A 20,636-nucleotide genomic window follows, 5' to 3' on the forward strand; every position below is an offset into this window, starting at 1 on the left:
GACTCGGCTACAGAGTACACCTCCCAGGGAAGAAGCAGCCCTTTTCATGTGTTTAAATTCGCTCCCAAACTGCATTCTTACTGTGATGTTGCTACTCCGTGGGGGAGCCTGACAGACCGAGGAGGAAGCCTCCTTGCCCCAGCAGGCAGGATGCTGCGTCGCTGCCTATGGAAATGGTCAGCGCCTCCTGTGGTATTAGAATTTCCTGACCAGGATTAAGAGAAGACTGTTGCTCCTGTCCCGTCAGTAAAGCTGACTTTTTGCTAGTGACTTAGGACAGGGCATGGCAACGAGGTTTGAAGTCCCATGGTGAACCTGTGAATTTGTTGTTTCTTAGCATTGCTGGGGAAAGTTGAGGTTATAGGCCAGAGCTGGAGGAGAAAAAGGTCAGCACAGTCATCTGTGGAATTGAGATTGAATTCAGCATGTGAGGCGTGCGGACCTGTGTTGCAAGCTTAGGGAACAAACGATTAAAACATGGTCCTTGGCCAGAAGGAGCAGAAGTAGGGAGACAGATGCCTATGGGTTGTGACAAGGCAGGTACAAAGCACTGTGTGAATAAGGTGCTGGAGTGGCCAGTTGTCACTTTAGGAATAAGGAGGACCCTCCCAGAGGAGGTGGCTTTTAAGTGAGGGCTTGCATAGGAGGTAAGGTTGTGGGGGAAGAAGGGAGCATGTCAGGTTAAGGAGGCCGTGAAAGCAAGGGCATGGCGCAAGGCTGATGCAGCTGTGCTCAGCCACCAGTGAGCGAGCTGCTCTATAGATGGAATGTTTCGGATGTGAAAGTTACGGTGATAGAGGAAGTCAGTCTGGAAAGAAAAAGGCAGATTGTCAGCCTAAACCACTATGGGTTAGGAGTCCCCCAGAGCAGACAGCGTGCAGAGCAGATCCAGGAAGTGACTGGTGCTCACAAAGGTGAAGGTGGGTTGCTTGAAGGCAGAGACGAGTGTCCTGGAGGGCATTGACTAGGTGATTGCCGCCACCCAGGTAAATGGTGATAAGGACCCTCAGTGCAGCAGGAGGAAGAAGAACCTCTAAGCCCTGGTGGCCGAGTGGACATAGCATGGAAAGAGCATGATTAAAGGGACAGGAATGATGAATTCAGGTATGAAGCCAGGGCTCTGGGGTCTCCATGTGCTGATGGCAGGAAGCCTGTTAGAAACCAGGGAGTGAGGAAACAGAGAGGTCGGGCGTAGAGAAGGAGGTATGGGAAGGGTCGGGGATCAGCCTGGAGGAGGTGGGCAGCAGCAGCGAGCTGGCTAGAATGGGGGGGGTGGGGGGGTGGAGGGCGTCTTGTCTGGGGCAGGAGAGACTGGGACGCCTGCACAGGAGCAAGGGGAAGAGCTGGGAAAGTGCTGTGTAAATGAAGAGGGACTGACGGTTAAGTCTGAGTCCTAAAGCTGGGGGCAGCCTCCTAACCAAATGCAGGGCTTGCCTTGGGAAGGGCGGAGGTGAGCAAAGAGCGTAAGAAGCTGCGATTGTGGGGGCGTGAGAGGCAGTTATAGCCATCGTATTAAGAGTGACTTGCCTTCATCTTAGCAAAGTAAAAGGCAGGGCACAGGGCTAGGAGTGGGTTTGGGGGCTTGAAGATGGAGCAGGTCAAGAGTCCTCTAAGAACCAAGCAGAGTCTTCCTGAGTCTTGGCAAGGGCCCCTGCAAAGCACTCATGCATATATTTGAAAAATCCGTTGCTGGAAACTACATGCCTTTTCTTTTCTGTCCCATTAGGCATAGATCAGAAACAAATGGGAGAACAGAAGGAAGAAGAAAAAATATGGGAAGAGCACATGAAAGACCGCAGGCAGAGAGAAGAAAGAAGGCAGAATGAGCGGCAAGAGGCTTTAGAAAGGGAACGAAGAGAACTAGAAAAATTGGATCAAGAGCGGGTAATGCTAAGTACACGCAAATTCCCTATGCTGCTTTTCCCTTGGTACACCTCCTGTAAGTACCTTGTTCTCAGGGACATGAGTCCTTCGTGTGTCCTGAAGTCATAGGAGTGGCAGATAACTTTGGTTTTGTTTTTTTTTTTTTTTTTTTTTTTTTACCATACAACATTATTATAGTATTATTGACTGTATTCCCTATGCAGTACTTCAAATTGCTGTAACTTACATATTTTATGACTGGAAGTTTGTACCTCTTAATCCCCTTTATCTATTTCCCCTATCCCCCTACCCACCTCCTCCCTGGCAACCACCAGTTTGTTCTCCATATTTGAGTCTGGGTGTTTTGGGTTTGTTGTTTCTTTGTTCATTTGTTTTGTTCTCTAGATTCCACATGTAAGTGAAATCATATGGTATTTGTCTTTCTCGGACTTATTTCACTTAGCATAATATCCTCTAGGTCCATCGGGTTGTCACAGATGGCAAGATCTCATCCTTTTTATGGCTGAGTAATAGTCCATTGTGTATATATACCACCTCTTCTTTATCCATTCATCTATGGATGGACACTTGGGCTTCTTCCATATCTTGGATATTGTAAATAATGCAGTAAACATAGGGGGGCGTGTATCTTTTCAAATTAGTGTTTTTGTTTTCTTTGGGTAAATACCCAGTAGTGGAATTACTGGATCATATGGTAATTCTACTTTTAATTTTTTGAGGAACCTCCATATTGTCCTCCACAGTGGCTGCCCCAGTTTGCATTTCTTTTTCTCCACATCCTCGCCAACACTTGTTGTCTTTTTGATTTTAGCCATTCTGACAGGTGTGAAGTGATAGCTCATTGTAGTTTTGATTTGTATTTCCCTGATGATGAGTGATGATGAGCATCTTTTCATGTGTCAGTTGGCCATCTGAATGTCTTTGGAGAAATGTCTATTCAGGTCCTCTGCCCATTTTTTTTTGTTGTTTTTTTTGTTTTGTTGATGGTTTCCTTCACTGTGCTGAAGCTTTTTATCTTGATGTAGTCCCACTAGGTTTTGGGGTTTTTTTGTTTGTTTTTTGTTGTTATTGTTTGCTTTTGTTGCCCTTGTCTCAGAAGACATATCTAGAAAAATGTTGCTAAGGCAGATGTCAGAGAAGTTACTGCTTATGTTCTCTTCTAGGATTCCTGTGGTTTCAGGTTGCACATTTAGGTCTTTAATCCATTTTGAGCGTATTTTTGTTTAAGAAAGTGGCCCAGTTTTCCCAGCACCAGTTTTTGAAGAGATTGTCTTTTCCCTGTTGTGTATTCTTGCCTCCTTTGTCGTAGATCAATTGACCATATAAGCATGGGTTTACTTCTGGGCTCTCCGTTCTGTTCCACTGATCTATGTGTCTGTTTTTGTGCCAGTACCAGACTGTTTGGATTATTATAGCTTTGTAGTATATCTTGAAATCTGGCATTGTGATACCTTCAGCTTTGTTCTTCTTTTTCAAGATTGTTTTGGCTATTTGGGTCTTTTGAGGTTCCATACAAATTTTAGTCTTATTAAATTTAGTATTAAAAGCCTGCTGTAGGCATCCCAGTCTTCTTTGCTTAAGAGCACTGAGAAAGGCTATGTATAACATAGACCTTAGGAGTTTAGCAACAAAGGGGAGCTTTTGCAAGCTCATTTGCGTTCTCATCTGGTCCTGGAAACAAGCTGTAGAGGAGGTGGGCTTGGCTTTGCTTTGCTATAGGTCTTCCCTTTTTAAATGGGGTTCTTTTTTTTTTTTTTTTTTTTTAAGATTTATTTTTTGACAGAGACACAGCCAGAGAGGGAACACAAGCAGGGGAAGTGGGAGAGGGAGAAGCGGGCTTCCCGCGGAGCAGGGTGCCCGACGCAGGGCTTGATCCCAGGACCCTGGGATCATGACCTGAGCCGAACGCAGACGCTTAACGACTGAGCCACCCAGGCACCCCTTTAAATGAGGTTTAAAGAAGACTTCCAAGGTCAGCTAGCTGGGACTAGAGTAACCCCAGGGAAGTGACTGCTGGTCAGCAGTGGCTTCCAGGGCCTCCCCTGCCCTCCTCCTTCCTCTGATTCTCTTTTGGCCTTCTAGGTCCTGATTCTGGTCCTAGGTGCATGGGTTACTCTGGCCACTTCACAGACCTGCTGAGTCTTACCGAAATTCATCTTCCATATGGATGTTCCTTGGACTCCTGGTTAATTTGGTTTAAAGCACAGGCCACTTGAGGCAAATTAATTCCTTCCTTCATTGAGATACCTGTTTGTCTCCCTTTGGTAGCAATGACTTCAGTTAAAGAAACAGTTGTTTGGCATGCAGGTTGTACTTAAAGGACCAGGATTATGTTTCTATGCCTTTTTAAACACTTACAAGTTGTTTTAATGTACTTGTGTATTTCCTATGTTGGCACCTGTCTATTCCATAGAGGATGATTGAAGAATCATTGAAGATTGAAATGGAAAAAGAATTAGAAATGAGTGTTGAAGAAACGAAAGGCAAATCTGTTTGTGGTGAAAATCCTTTAGAGAAATACATGAAAATTATTCAGCGGGATCAAGACCAGGAGACGGCAGATAAGGTGCTGATGCTGTGGCCCGGCCTTCTGTGGAGGGTGTTGCCGAGGGATGCTTTGGTTTGTTAGAAAGCTGTAGGACCCAAATCTGCCTTCTCCACTGGAGACAAAAAGGTAGAAGCATAGAAAATCCACAATTCAGATAGAGCCCTGAGTCTTTTTGATACATGACACTCTTGACAAAATTTCATCGCTTTGCTTGGGGAAAGATTGACGAGGTTTTGATTTGTCAACTTTTATAAAAATTAGGATGTCTCTCATTTTAAGAACAAGAAAGAAATGTAATGAAAGGTCTGTTCATGAATAATGAATGCATTAGTACCATCTGAAACATTGATGTTTTACTTCAGTCTCACACACTGTGGGTGTTGAGAATGGGTACCAGATAGTTTATTTTGATGGGCTTGCTGAATTTCATGTTGAAAAGTCACCTCTTTTTTAGACTCTTTTAAGTTGCATATATATCTCAAATTAGTCCTTAGAGAAATGAAAATGTTGAATAAAACTGATACATAATGTAATTTCAAGATTCTTTTTCCCTCTTTGTATCAGAGTTCAAAGGTTGGCAGAGAAGCCTCAGAAGTGGACACAGTGCCATTGAGTGACAAAGACGAAAGGTATGGTTTCCTCAATATGGTGTTCCTGCACAGACCATTAAGTTGCTGGTGTGTCAGCCAAGGGAAACGTTCAGATATTTGAGTCTCCCTGTAAGAAATTAGTGAAACAATCAAAATTAGGGACTTCAAAAAAAATCTGTTGCATTTTTTAATTTGTAAAATTGCTTAAGCAAGGGCAGAAACCCCACAGAGAAAGAATGTGAACATCATAAAGATCCGTGAATGAACTTGTCAAGAATTTAATAAATTAAAATTGTTTTTATCTTTCCCTAATTTAGTTTCACGGGCTTTTCTCATGAAGAAACAGATGACTTTTGGTAACCATGTTTGCTGTCCAGCATCTTATCCATATAATGTAACTAAAGGCCTATGAATTCTCTGTAACAAGACAAAATTCTCAATAAAAATTTTATGTGTAATCCCATGCAATTTTGTTTTTCAAATTTTATTTGGTATCATAGTATATAAACCAAAAATCATCTAGTCAAGTAACACCTCTTTAGAATTTCTCCTTTTTAGGCTTTGCATGACACTAGAATGAGTTTTGTTCCTTCCCATTTTTGTCAGAGGTTATATTTATTCGAAAACTTCTTGGTCAAGTTCCAGGCCTACATATTGGAAGTTTCAGCTATGTTCCTTTCCTCTCCAGAGCTGGGCTACCCCCTGTCAAATAGGAGGCCATCTTCCCCAACACTTGCCGTCTGATCTGTCCCTGAAAATAAGGACACAGGCCTTTCCGTCCCAGGTGTTAGAAATAATGCAGTATCACCTCTGGTCTTTACTTTTCACATCTTTTTCTTGAGAATGAACACAACCCATTCTTAGATGGTGATAAAAAGAGAAAGTAACATTTACTGAGCACTTTCTGTGTACCAGGTACCATTTTAAACCTTTATGAACTCACTTAATTCTTACATCATCCATATGAAGCATGTGTACTATGACTATCCACATGTTATGGATGAGGAAATGCGAGGCACAGAGAGGTTGGTGACTTGATCAGGGTCTCATAGCCATCAAGTTGCAGAGCCAGGATGTACATACCCTGGTGGGAGACCAGTGCTGCCTCCAAGCTGGGCGGTTCTGGAGCTGCCCCTGTGGAAGACATCCCACAACTTGCAGTGGGTCGCCCATTGCATATCCCTTTCCAGAGTGACCTTTAGAAACCACACAGCGAACAAATAGGATAATTGCACTCCAGCGCAGCACCCGCAGAACTTCCAGAAAGGGAGGAAGAAACCCATTTGCTGTTGTTCCCCTTTCTTCATCTTTGCACACCTGTACCTCACAGTCCAGCGTCTTGTGTGTGGGAGCATCTTGGAAAAGTTCTTTAATGACGTTGCCGGTATGGTCACCAGAAAGTGCACACAGAACGGCCCTGAGGGTGACCACCCACCCAGTTTGCCTGGACAGTGCTAACCCATGGTCCCCCAGCTCCTAACATGGGATGGCTTTGTCTGGTCTGTCTTTTCAGTGAGGTCCCAGAGATCATTTCCCTGTACAAATACAGACTGGGTTGAATTGGTTTTGCCAGTGATACTTACTAGGTCACTGAATTCTAACAAAGTGGGAAGGCGATTTTTTTGTATTTGTTACTGCTTAGGCTTCTAAGGAGTTTCTCATTGAAGTATACTTTTGAAAGTCATTGAAGAAAGAAGTTGTCTAGGCATCATCATTATCACACTTAGCACATCAAACATCAAGTCCTGTTGCCACCAAGAACTTGGCATCTTCTCTTTCAACACCACCTCATAACGTCTTTTGTTCTTCCAGCTTGCAGATAAAATTGACATATAACATTGTGTGCATTTAAGGTATAGAACGTGTTGATGTGGTGCACTTACGTGTTGCAAAATGATGACCACCACAGCTTTAGCAAACACCTGCATCATGTCACACAATCACCACTTACGGGTAAGAACATAGCAACTTTCAAGTATGATACAATATTATTCACTGTAATCACTATGCTGTACATGAGATTTTCTGAATTTACTCCGCTTGTAACTGGAAGTGTGTGCTCTTTGACCAACACCTCTTCCCCACTCCCCAGCTCCTGGTAACCACCAGTTTAGTCTGTTTCTAGTTCACCTTTTTAAGATTCCCTGTGTAAGTGAGAACATACAGTATTTGTATTTCTCTGCCTTATTTCACTTAGCATTATGCCCTCAAAGTATTGTTGCAAAGAGCAGGATGCCTTCTTTCTCATGGCTCAATAATATTCCATTGTGTAGATGGTGTGTATGTATATACGTGTATATATACTATATACACCACATCATCTTTACTAATCCATCCCTCCTTGATGGTCACTTAAGTTTCCAGAGCTTGACTATTGTGAATAATACTGCAGTGAACATGGCAGTCCAGATAGTTCTTCAAGAACCTGTTCTCATTTCCTTTGGTTAAGTACCCAGAAGTGGGATTGCTGGATCATAGGGTACTTCTATTTTTTAATTTTTTGAGGAACCTCCATACTCTTAACCACAGTGGCTGCACCAATTTATATTCCCACCAACAGTGCACAACCTCACCAACACTTGTTATCTCTTTTCTTTTTGATGGTTACCATCCTAACTGGTGTGACATGATGTCTCATTGTGGTTTTGATTTGCATTTCACTGACGATTAGTGATGTTGAGCACCTTTTCACGTACCTGTATGTTGTCTTTAGAAAAATGTCTGTTCAGGGGCGCCTGGCAAGCTCAGTCAGTGGAGCATGTGACTCTTGATCTCAGAGTTGTAAGTTCGAGCCCCAGATTGGGTGTTAGAGATTACTTAAATAAGTAAAATCTTAAAAAAAAAAAAAAAAGTTCCTCTGCCCATTTTTCAAATTGGATTGTTTTTTGCTCTTCAGTCATATGAGTTTTTTATATATTTTGGATATTAACCCTTTATCAGATACATGGTTTGCAGATACTTTCTTCCACTTGGACAGGTTGCCTTTTCACTTTGTTGATGGTGCCCTTTGCTGTGCAGAAGATTTTTAATTTGATGTAATCTCACTTGTTTATCTTTGCTTTTGTTGCCTTTCATTCTTGTGTCAAATCCAAAAAATCATTGCCAAGACTGATGCCAAAGAGCTTACCTGCTATGTTATCGCCCAGGAATTTTACAGTTCAGGTCTTATGTTCAAGTCTTTAATCCATTTGGAATTGCTTTTTATGTGTGGTGTAAGGTAGGGATCCAGTTTCATTCTTTTGTATGTGCCTATTCAGTTTTCCTAATACCATTTATTATAGTCTCTTCCCCTTTCCTCTATATATCCTTGTATATTCTTGGCCCATCTGTTGTAAATTAACTGATCATATATGAATGCATTTATTTCTGGGCTCTCTTATAGTGTTTCATTGATCTAGGTGTCTATTTTTATACCAGTACCACACTATTTTCATTATTATAGCTTTGTACTATAGTTTGAAATCTGGAAGTGTGATGCTTCCAGCTGAGTTCATTCTTAAGATTGCTTTAGCTATTTGGAGTTTATTTTATTTTGTGGTTTCATACAAATTTTATGATCTTTATATTTCTGTGAAAGAATGCTTTGGGAATTTTGACAGGGATTGCATTAAATATGTCAATCACTTTGGGGAGTATGAACATTTTAACAATATTCTTCCAGTCCACGAACGTGGAATATCTTTCCATTTATTTGTATCTTCAGTTTCTTCAACGTCTTATGGTTTTCAGATCTTTCATTGCTTTGGTTAAATTTTTTCCTAAGTATTCTTTTTTTTTTTTAAAGATTTTATTTATTTATTTGAGACAGAGAGAATGAGATACAGAGAGCATGAGAGGGAGGAGGGTCAGAGGGAGAAGCAGACTCCCTGCCGAGCAGGGAGCCCGATGCGGGACTCGATCCCGGGACTCCAGGATCATGACGTGAGCCGAAGGCAGTCGCTTAACCAACTGAGGCACCCAGGCGCCCCCCTAAGTATTCTTTTTGATGCTATTGTAAATGGTCCTGTTTTCTTAACTTCTCTTCTGATGCTTCATTATGAGTGTATAGAAACACAACTGATTTCTGTATATTCATTTTCCATCCTGCAGCTTTACTGAATTCATTTCTTGGTTTTAATGGCGTTTTAGTAAATCTTTAGGGTTTTCTATATATAATATGTCATCTGCAGATAGATACCATTTTACTACTACTTTTTGATTTGGACAGCTTTTCTCTTCCTTGTCTAATTGCTCTGGCTTGGTCTTCAAGTACTGTGTTGGATTAAGGTGTCAAGAGTAAGCATTCTTGGGGCGCCCGGGTGGCTCAGTCATTAAGCGTCTGCCTTCGGCTCAGGTCATAATCCCAGGGTCCTGGGATCGAGCCCCACATCAGGCTCCCTGCTCCATGGGATGCCTGCTTCTCCCTCTCCTACTCCCCCTGCTTGTGTTCCTGCTCTTTCTGTGTCTCTCTCTGTCAAATAAATAAATAAAATCTTTAAAAAAGAAAAAGAGAAAGCATTCTTGTCTTGTTCCTGATCTTAAAGGAAAAACTTTCAGCTTTCCGTTGTTGAGTGTATTAGCTGTAGGCTTGTTGTATATGGCCTTTATTGTGTTGAGACATGTTCCCTCTATACTCAGTTTGCTTAGAGTTTTTATCATGAAAGGATGTTGAATTTGTGAAATGCTTTTTCTGCATCTAATGGAATGATTATATGATTTTTATCCTTCATTTTGTTAATGTGTTGTAGAACATGGATTGACTTCCAGATCCTTGAATCCTTAGAATAAATTCCACTTGATCATGGTGTGTAATCCTTCTAATGTACTGTTGAATTCAGTTTGCTAATATTTGGTTGAGGATTTTTTGCATCTATGTTTGTTAGGGATGTTGACCTGTAATTTTATTTTCCTATGAAGTCCTTATCTAATTTTGTATCAGGTTAATGCTTTGTAAAATGAGTTTGGAAGTATTCCCCGGAAACCCCCCCCCCCTTTTTTTTTTTGAAGAGTTTGAGAAGAATTGGAGTTAATTCTTTAGGAAATGTTTAGTAGAGGGGCGCCTGGGTGGCTCAGTCATTGGGCATCTGCCTTCGGCTCAGGTCATGATTCCGGGGTCCTGGGATTGAGCCCCGCATCGGGCTCCTTGCTCAGCCAGGAACCTGAATTCTCCCTCTCCCACTCCCCCTGCTTGTGTTCTTGTGTTCCCTCTCTAGCTGTCTCTCTCTCTCTCTGTCAAATAGATAAAATCTTTAAAAAAAAAAAAAGGAAATGTTCAGTAGAATTCACCAGTGAAGCCATCTGGTCCTGGACTTTTTTTTGTGGAGAGAGTTTTTGATTACTAATTTGATCTCCTTACTAGTAATTGGTCTCTTCAGATTTTCTTTTCTTCTTCTTTTTTTTTTTTTATTTTAAGATTTTATTCATCTGAGAGAAAGAGAGCACACACTAGCTCGAGGCAGGGGTGGTGGACAGAGGGAGAAGTAGACTTCTCACTAAGCAGGGAGCCAGATGTGGAACTCAATCCCAGGACCCCAGGATCATGACCTGAGCTGAAGGCAGACGCTTAACTGACTGAGCCACCCAGGCACCCCAGTTTCTTCAGATTTTTCTATTCATGGTTCAGTTTTGGTAGGTGTAGATTTGTAGGAATTTATCCATTTCTTCTACGTCGTCCAGTTTGTTGGGGTATAATTGCTCATAATAATACTTGTGTGGTATCAGTTGTAATGTCTCTTATTTATACTTTTATTTGAGTCTTTTTTTTTTTTCTTGGTTAATCTAGCCAAGGGTTTTGCTTATCTTTGCAGAAAACCCAGCTCTTAGTTGCATTGATCTATTGTCTTTTTCATTTCTAGTTCATTCATTTCTGCTCTGATCTTTGTATTTCCTTCTTTCTGCTAGTTTTGGGCTTAGTTTTTCTTTTTGTAGTTCCTTGAGATGTAAAGGTAGGTTTTGTATTTGAGCTCTTTCTTGTTTCTTAATGTAGGCATTTACTGCTATAAACTTCCCTCTTAGAAGAGTGTTTGCTGCATCCCGTAAGTGTTGGTATGTTATGTTTCCTTTTTCGTTTGTCTCAAGATGTTTTTCTATTTCTCTTTGACCCATTTGTTGGTCAAGAACATGTTGTTTAGGGGCGCCTGGGTGGCTCAGTCGTTAAGCGTCTGCCTTTGGCTCAGGTCATGATCCCAGGGTCCTGGGATCGAGCCCCGCATCGGGCTCCCTGCTCCTCGGGAAGCCTGCTTCTCCCTCTCCCACTCCCCCAGCTTGTGTTCCCTCTCTCACTGTCTCTCTCTCTGTCAAATAAATAAAATCATTAAAAAAAGGTTTAATTTCAATGTATTTGTATATTTTCCAGCTTTATTCTTATAATTGATTTCTAGTTTTATACCATTGTGGTTGATAAGATTTCAGTCTTCTTAAATTTCTTGACTTGTTTTGTGGCCTAACATATGATCTATCCTGGAGAATGTTCTGTGTATGCTTGAGAAGAATGTGTATTCTGCTCCTGTTGGATGTGTGAAAATTAATAAAGGGAAATTTTACTTAGAATGGAGTTGGGAAGCCCTGTGGGGGGGGAGCGTGCCCACACATGAATTTTCCATCACAGCTTACTTCATTCCTATGCCAGAAAAAGTTCACTTTATTGCTCCCACAGGAGGAAGATTTTCTAGCTCAGCAACAGCCTAGCCAATGAGAAACTGCCACAGTTCAGCCAGTAAGTAACCATCACCACCCTAAATTCTTGTTTTTCTCCAATAGACTTTCATTCAAAGCAGCCCCTCCCAACTTCCTCCGTTTTCTCTATAAAGGAACGTTCCTCTCCCTTGTTCTGCAGCTTTGCCTATGGTTTGCTATAGCTTGCATGTTCTGAATTGCCATTCCTCTGCTATTCCTGAATAAACTCATTTTGCTGGTAAAATAACTTGCTGTTTTATTTTTAAAGTTTAATTACTTGGTGATCAGAAGTGGGATCTGAAGGAGAGGAACCCCTGAGGACATAACAACCCTCAGAACCGTGTGCAGTACCCACTTGAGCCCTGTGCTCTGCACTTCCCTGACTGGTCTTTTTTCTTGTTTCTTTTTTCTTCGGTTGGGTAAATCTCTCCGATTCAAGCTCCCTCCCTTGGTTGAGTTCTCTGACTTTATTTGATACCTGTTTTTGTTTTTATGAAGGCACCACCCTACCTGTTGAGCACTCTTTGGTTTTTGTTTGTCCTGTTTCTGTTTGCTGCACCTTCCTGGTAAGTGACCTATCCTGTTCAAAAGGGGGAACACATGATTCCCGGTATTTCAGAACAGCTGTTAGAAAATAGGGTCCCTTGTAGTTAAGACACTTTAGGGAATCTAAAGGCAAGATGGGTTTGCCCTAGTCCTTGGACCAGTTTCTTGGCCTTTGTGAGAAAATAGGCAAACTTACGGATAATTTGGAATTGTAATGGCCATTCTGCGGAAATTTGGAATTGTAATGGCTATTCTGGGGAAACTTTGACTTAAATAAATCCGCCTTAAGGGACACCCTTAAAAAGAGAGGATCCCGGGCGACTGGGTGGCTCAGTTGGTTAAGCGACTGCCTTCGGCTCAGGTCATGATCCTGGAGTCCCGGGATCGAGTCCCGCATCAGGCTCCCTGCTCAGCAGGGAGTCTGCTTCTCCCTCTGACCCTCCCCCCTCTCATGCTCTCTCTATCTCATTCTTTCTCTCAAATAAATAAATAAAATCTTTAAAAAAAAAAAAAAAAGAGGATCCCAACCTTCTCAGAGACAATGGAGTGCATTCTTTGGTATGCAGAAGTTTCTGAAAGACAAAATGATTTAAAAATAGCTCTAAAAAGGATCCTTAACTGCACACAAGTAAAAATCTTTCCTTAAAAAACAAAACAAATGTTGGTCATCAGGTAACCTTAACTTAATCTGTCTTCCAGAAACGTAGTTTGGATCCAGTTATTCTTTTGAGTTTTGTACTTGAGACATGGCTAAGGTTTTTTGTTTTTATTTTATTTTTTAAATTTTATTTTTAAGATTTTATTTATTTGACAGAGCATAAGCAGGGGGAGCAGGAGAGGGAGAAGCAGACTCCCCGCTGAGCAGGGAACCTGATGTGGGGCTTGATCCCGGAATTCTGGGATCATGACCTGAGCCGAAGACAGACACCCAACCAACTGAGCCACCGAGGTACCCTGTTTTTTGTTTGTTTTTTTTTAAACAAAAGCTCTTAAGAGCTCTGTTTGTTTGTTTACGTATGTCTACGTATGTCTATTTTTCTACTTAGATAGTGTTGCCAAAATTAATTTGTAAAGAGCTCTATTTAACTGGCTTAAAGAAAAATAAGTGCACAGGTAAATTAAGTAAACTAACCCAGATGTTTTTTGGGTTCACATGTTCTGGAATAATTAGTAAATAAAAGCTAGTTTCTTGGTTTAATTAAAACAGACATGTCTTAGAATTATCAACATTGACTATAATGCAAACATACAACTTTGATTCTACCTGGGTTTATTAGTCAAAGTTTATGCTATCTCTATTGCAAAATCCATCAGCAAGAAAACTTGCTTAAGATGATGGCTGGCATTGTCTAATGTCTCTTGAAGTTTTTGTGAGTGATCTAAACATAATTGGTGGGAACAAGATGACTAGATAAACAAAAATGGGATAAGAGTTTTTAAGTGCAGTAATTATGTTTTTATGGCATGTGTGGTTAAAAATAGCTTCCCCAGGTCTTTTTTGGTAACTCCAAACTTGAGAGTTTTGCTGAGTTAAATTAAATGATGGAATTTCATTGAATATCTGGATAATTTTTTAAACAAGATAAAATCCTAAAACATTACTGAACATAGATTTATCCAGTTTTGGCTTCTTATTACAGAGAAACTAAAGGTACTTTGGTCTATTAGTGAATGCACTTCATGCCATGCTGATAAAATGTTCTATGAGAAAAGCACATGGTTCTAGAAATAATAAAATGTTTCTCATAATTATATTTCTCTAAAAATAATAAAATGTGCTCATAAACTTGCCAGTCCACAGTTGCTTACATTTTAGTTTTTCCTGGGAATTAAGGATTCTAAGGATTAAGAATACTAAATACATGTAAGAATACAACTGTTAGAAACAATAAGCATGAAAGAAAACAACTATAAATGAAAAGTGTGCAAAGAAAGTAGGATGTGAGATTTTGGTAAAAGAAGGTATGAGGAATGGACCTGTATTTTGATGAGGAAAATGAAGTGATTTTTTTTTTTATTCAAAGATTTTATTTATTTACTTGACAGAGACACAGCTAGAGAGGGAACACAAGCAGGGGGAGTGGGAGAGGGAGAAGCAGGCTCCCCGCAGAGCAGGGAGCCCGATGTGGGGCTTGATCCCAGGACCCTGGGACCATGACCTGAGGGAAAGGCAGACGCTTAATGACTGAGCCACCCAGGCTCCCCGAAAGTGATTTTTATCCTAAAGGAAAGCTGGCTGTTTTGGAAAGGGAAAGAGCAAAGGGCAAACTGAAGTGGACAAAGAAAGTTGTAGAAGGTTTGTGGAAAAGGGATCTTGGGAAAGGTATTTTATATGTAATCAAGCTGACTAAGATTAAAATGAATTCATTTAAAAATGAGTTTTAATAAATCAAAAGTATCTTGGTGCCCTTGTGTCCCAGTCCATTAAGCGTCCAACTCTTCATTTTGGCTCAGGTCCTGATCTCATGCCTCATGAGATCAGGCCCCACACTGGGCTCCACACTCATTGGGAGTCTGCTTGGATATTCTCTCCTTTGCCCCTTCCCTTGCTCACTATTTCTCTCTCTCTCTGTCTCTCAAATAAATAAATCTTTTAAAAAAAATAAAAACCAAAAGTATCCTGGTACAAAACTAAAATTTGTGGTTTTTTGTCTCTGTTAAAAGGAAAAGGTTTATTACATTATTGGTCTGTTCCCTTTTTTTTTTTTTTTTAAATTCAAGTTAGTTAACATAAAGTATAGTATTGATTTCAGGAGTAGAATTTAGTGATTCATCACTTACATAAAACACCCAGTGCTCATCCCAACCAGTGCCTCCTTAATGCCCATTACCCATTTTGCCTGTCCCCCCCACCCACCTGCCCTCCAGCAACCCTCAGTTTGTTCTCTACAATTAAGAGTCTCTTATGGTTTGCCTCCTTCTCTGTTTTTATCTTATTTTTCCTTCCTTTCCCCTATGTTCATCTGTTTTGTTTCTTAAATTCCACATAGGAGTGAAATCATATGATATTTGTCTTTCTCTGACTGACTTATTTTGCTTAGCATAATATGCTCTAGTTCCATCCTTGTACTTGCAAATGGCAAGATTTCATTCTTTTTGATGGCTGAGTAATATTCCATTGTATATATACTACAATTTATTTAAGATAGAGGGGGGCGGGATTGGGGCAAAGGGCAAGAAAGAGAGAGACTCTTAAGCAGGCTCTGTACCCAGCACGGAGCCCAACACGGGTCTCCATCTCATGACCCTGAGATCATGACCCGAGCCAAAATCAAGAGGAAATCAAGAGTCGGACGCTTAGCCAGCTGAGCTGCCCAGTGCCCCCATATACCACATCTTTTTTGTCCATTCATCAGTCAATGGACATTTGGGCCCTTTCCGTAATTTGGCTATTGTTGATAGTGCTGTTATAAACATTGGGGTGCATGTGCCCCTTCAAATAAGCATTTTTGTATCCTTTGGATAAATACCTTGTGGTGTGATTGCTGAGTCATAGGGTAGTTCTACTTTTAACTTTTTGAAGAAACTCCATACTGTTTTCCAGAGTGGCTACACCAGTTTGCATTCCAACCAACGGTGCAAAAGTGTTCCACATCCTCGCTAACATCTGTTTCCTGAGTTGTTAATTTTAGCCATTCTGACAGGTGTGAGGTAGTATCTCATTGTGGTTTTGATTTGTATTTCCCTGATGCTGAGTGATGTTGAGCATCTTTTCATGTGTCTTAGCCATTTGTATATCTTTTTTGGAGAAATGTCTGTTCATGTCTTCTGCCCATTTTTTAACTGGATTATTTTATTCTTTGGGTGTTGATTCTGATGAGTTCTTTATAGATTCTGGATACTAGCCCTTCATCCAATATGTCATTTGCAAATACCTTCTCCCGTTCTTTCAGTTGCCTTTTATTGTTGTTGATTGTTTTCTTCACCGTGACCTCTTGATGAGGTCCCAGTAGTTCATTTTTGCTTTTGTTTCCCTTGCCTCCGGAGATGTGTCTACTAAGAAGTTGCTGCAGCTGAGGTCAAAGAGGTTGCTGCCTGTTTTCTCCTCGAGGATTTTGATGATTTCCTTTCTCACATTTAGGTCTTTCTGAATTTGTTTGTGTATGATGTAAGAAAATGGTCCAGTTTCATTCTTCTGCATGCTGCTGTCCAGTTTTCCCAACACTGTTTATTGAAAAGAGGCTGTCTTTTTTCCACTGGATATTCTTTCCTGCTTTGTCAAAGATGAGTTGACCATATAGTTGTGGGTCCGTTTCTGGGTTCTCTCTTCTGTTCCATGGATCTGTGTCTGCTTTTGTGCCAGTATCATACTGTCTTGATGATTACAGCTTTGTAATAGAGCTTGAAGTCTGGGATCGTGATGCCTCCCACTTTGCTTTTCTTTTTCAACATTAGTTGGCTATTCAGGGTCTGTTCTGGTTCCATACAAATTTTAGGATTATTTGTTGTAGGTCTGTGAAAAACGCTGGTGTTATTTTATCAGGATTGCATTGAATGTGTAGATTGCTTTGGGTAGTATAGACTTTTTAGCAGTATTTGTTCTTCTAATCCATGAACATGGAATGCTTTTCATCTCTGTATCATCTTCAATTTCTTTCATAAGTGTTCTATAGTTTTCAGTGTACAGATCTTTCACCTCTTTGGTTAGGTTTATTCCTAGGTATCTTACGGTTTTTGGTGCAATTATAAATGGGATCGATTCTTTGATTTCTCTTTCTGCTCCTTCATTATTAGTGTATAGAAATGCAATCGATTTCTGTACATTGATTTTATATCCTGTGACTTTGCTGAATTCATGTATGAGTTCTAACAATTTTTTGGTGGAGGCTTTGGGGTTTTCTATATAGAATATTATGTCATCTGCAAAGAGTGAAAGTTTGCCTTCTTCCTTGCCCATTTGGATGCCTTTTAATTCTTTTTGTTTTCTGATTGCTGAGACTAGGACTTCCAGTACCATGTTGAATAACAGTGATACATTATTGGTCTGTTCTTAATAAGAAATTGTAAACAAAGTTTCTTTACTTTTAATGTAATCTGCCTAGGAAACAAAGATTCTGTGTTTTATCTTTTTTTTTCCTTTGTGGAAGTCACTTGACTTTTTTATTTTTTATTATTCTTTTTGGCATTTTTTCCCCCAAATTTTTATTTAAATTCTAGTTAGTTAACATATAGTGTGATGTTGGTTTCAGGAGTATAATTCAGTGATTCATCACTTAATATATTCACAGCCAGTGCTCATAATCATAAATGCCCTCCTTAGTACCCATCACCCATCTAGCCCATCCCTCACCCTCTATGTTTTATCTTGATCAGATCTTTTATTACTTAGAAAAGCTGAGTGTTCTCTATTCAGAAAGTTACAGCTTTTGCAGCTGTGTGATCTATATTTATACTTGGAATCTTTTTGTCAGTTTGGGTAAGTAGATAATTAAGTATTGTTTTATAATTTTCTGTAACCCTGTTGTTACCCAAGTGTCCAAACCTTTCGATACTCTTGACAAACTTCTCAAAATTAAAATTTTAAATGAAATTTTTTTGGCTGCAAACTCATGATAAGAATTTCTAGTGGGTCGGGCGCCTGGGTGGCTCAGTTGGTTAAGTGACTGCCTTCAGCTCAGGTCATGATCCTGGAGTCCCGGGATCGAGTCCCGCATCGGGCTCCCTGCTCGGCAGGGAGTCTGCTTCTCCCTCTGACCCTCCCCCCTCTCATGCTCTCTGTCTCTCATTCTCTCTGTCTCAAATAAATAAATAAAAAAAAATTAAAAAAAAGAATTTCTAATGGGTCTCTAGAACAGCTCCAAACATTCTCTCTTTATAGAAACAGCGATATTACACTAATTAGGCTTATTTGGTATGTTAAATTACATGGGAAGCATTGTCCAATTAGGAATACTAAGCCTTCTTTATTTTGTGTTTGTATAGGTGTATGTTAATATGCGTGTTCTATAAATTTCACGAAAATTTAAAAAATTCTGATGTGTCCTGGTACAGTGTTAACAGTCATAATTTTAAAATGTATGTCACGGATAAAGAAGATGTGGTTATGTGTGTATATATGTGTGTGTGTATATATATGTATATGTATAATGGAATATTATCAAAAAATGAAATCTTGCCATTTACAATGACATGGATGGAACAAGAGGGTATTATGCTAAGTGAAATAAGTCAATCAGAGAAAGACAATTATCATATGATTTCACTCATACGTGGAATTCAAGAAACAAAACAGAGGAGCATAGAGGAAGGGAGAGAAAAATAAGACAAGACATAGTCAGAGAAGGGAGACAAACCATAAGAGACTCTCAACCATAGGAAACAAACTGAGGGTTCCTGGAGGGGAGAGGGGCGGGAAGATGGGGTAACGGGGGTGGGCATTAAGGAGGACACTTGATGTAATGAGCACTGGGTGTTCTATACGACTAATGAATCACTGAACTCTACCTCTGAAACTAATACACTGTATGTTAATTAATTGAATTTTAAAAAAATAGTAATTTGTCAAATGCATTAATAACTAGTATGTCAAATGCATTAATACTAGCATTAATAGTAACTAATTTCTCAAATGCATTAATAACTAGTTAAAATAAATGTATGTCACAAAATGAAGCAAATTTACTTGTCAGTTGCATCACTGGTCTCTTTGGTAAGTGTCTGTGAACTCTTATCAGGTCTTCAATTGTGGCCATTTTTAAGTTGTTTGTCCTTTACAGTTATTGTTTTACTCTGATGTCTTTACGACAAATGTTTCTACAAAAGTGTTTCTTCTTCAAAGAGATTCATGAAAAGGGAATTTGACAGGTGCTCTAGAATACAGGTTTTTGATTACTTTAAGATCATAACATTGAACTGGGTAAGAATTTCTCAAACTCTAATGGAAAACTGATTGCTTTAATGCTTGGTTTTCCAGATTTAAAGGACCCTCCCCCCTTTTCCCCTTCTCCTTTTAAAAGAGCTGTCTGTAACTTAAAATAATTTGGTACCAATGATTGAAGCATTTATCTTTTTTTCTTTACCTGATCCCTCCAGAATTCTGAGACTCTTATTAGTCTTCTTTTTCATGACAATATATTTGCATAAGTTCAGTGAGAATCTGTTCTTTTTTGTATCAGGATGTCCAGTACACCTTGCCCCCTGCATCCTTTGATCCACAGTTGGTAAAAAGGGATCTACTTCAGTTTTGCAAAAGCCCAATCAAATCCGTAGGGAATAATCACACTTGGGTAGGACAATCTTCCGCAGTGTGCTCTTGGGAGATGAAAGCATCGTCATAATCTGCAGCCCAGAGGTTTTACCATTGGGAAAGATATCTCCAGAAGGACACTTCAGCCCCATGGAAAGGCCCTATCAGGGACTGTTAACCAACCCTTGTGCTGCCAGACTTCAAGGAATATGCTCTTGGATCCAGGTATCACATCTAAGCAAGTGCCAAACCCTGACTGGACACACACCATCTGGTGACCTGAAAGTAAAGATTCCGGAAGTTGAAACAGATGAAGCTAAAGGAGACTGCTTTCCCAAGGTGACCAGACCAGGCCTGTATGCCTTTTTCTTGCTGCTGCTGCTGCTTATTTAATTTCTTCCTCTCTTGTTCAGGACAGCGTCCTGATCCATATTTCCCAATCTATTGCAAAAAGGGGAAACCTCTCTGACTGTCGAATCTGTCCAGAAACTGAAAGGTTCATTACGTCAGAGATCCCTTGGCCTTATGTGTCACCAGTTGTCTTAGTCCCAAATGCCACTGTTGATTCTGCCTGCCAAGTCTATGGGTGTTATCTATCGGATTAGGCTATTTACAGCCAGGTGTTCTCGCACCTTGTTTCAAACTTCCTCCAGCCATAATTGTACTAGGTCAGCCTGACACTTGCATCACTGCCAATCGTATGACATTTGCACCCCCCCACATTCTTTTCCCTATCTAAATACAGTCCATTCCCCTGCAAGGGAGATACAGATGGGCCAGTTGCTCTTTGCAAGGCTTTCAGAAAAGACCCTTTCAGGATGGGATGGTACCTCACAGAATGTCATGCCATTCCTCTGATTCCTGCCTTGAAAAGGTCAATCGGGGGCGCCTGGATGGCTCAGTCGGTTAAGCGTCTGCCTTCAGCTCAGGTCATGATCCCAGGGTCCTGGGATCGAGTCCCATATCGGGCTCCCTGCTCAGTGGGGAGTCTGCTTCTCCCTCTCCCTCTCCCTCTGCCTCCCCGCCCCCCGCTCATGCTCTCTCTCTCTCTCTCTCTCTCATGCTCTCTCTTTCAAATAAATAAATCTTTAAAAGGAAAAAAGGTCAATCAGGGAATTCCAGCTAATGGATCTATTACTAAGCAGACCTTAGCTGGAGACCTCTGTACTTCACCTGGTTTCATTTTTGTTTGCAGTGGATGGTATTTCCCATGGGCATATGAATGTTT

General features: G+C 40.4%; 1 protein-coding gene across 1 annotated transcript; it reads left to right on the forward strand.

The window, feature by feature from the left end:
• The first annotated feature begins 1,010 nt into the window (after positions 1-1,010).
• On the forward strand, positions 1,011-5,485 carry LOC123323398 (oral-facial-digital syndrome 1 protein-like). Its single transcript, XM_044911828.1, has 5 exons — positions 1,011-1,104; positions 1,727-1,884; positions 4,298-4,450; positions 4,997-5,061; positions 5,340-5,485. Exons 1-5 carry the CDS (start codon positions 1,074-1,076, stop codon positions 5,380-5,382), a joined length of 450 nt encoding a protein of 149 aa, XP_044767763.1. The 5' UTR covers positions 1,011-1,073; the 3' UTR covers positions 5,383-5,485.
• Positions 5,486-20,636: the final 15,151 nt, after the last annotated feature.

The sequence above is a fragment of the Neomonachus schauinslandi genome, chromosome X (genome assembly GCF_002201575.2).
Source record: "Neomonachus schauinslandi chromosome X, ASM220157v2, whole genome shotgun sequence".
Classification (NCBI taxonomy): domain Eukaryota; kingdom Metazoa; phylum Chordata; class Mammalia; order Carnivora; family Phocidae; genus Neomonachus; species Neomonachus schauinslandi.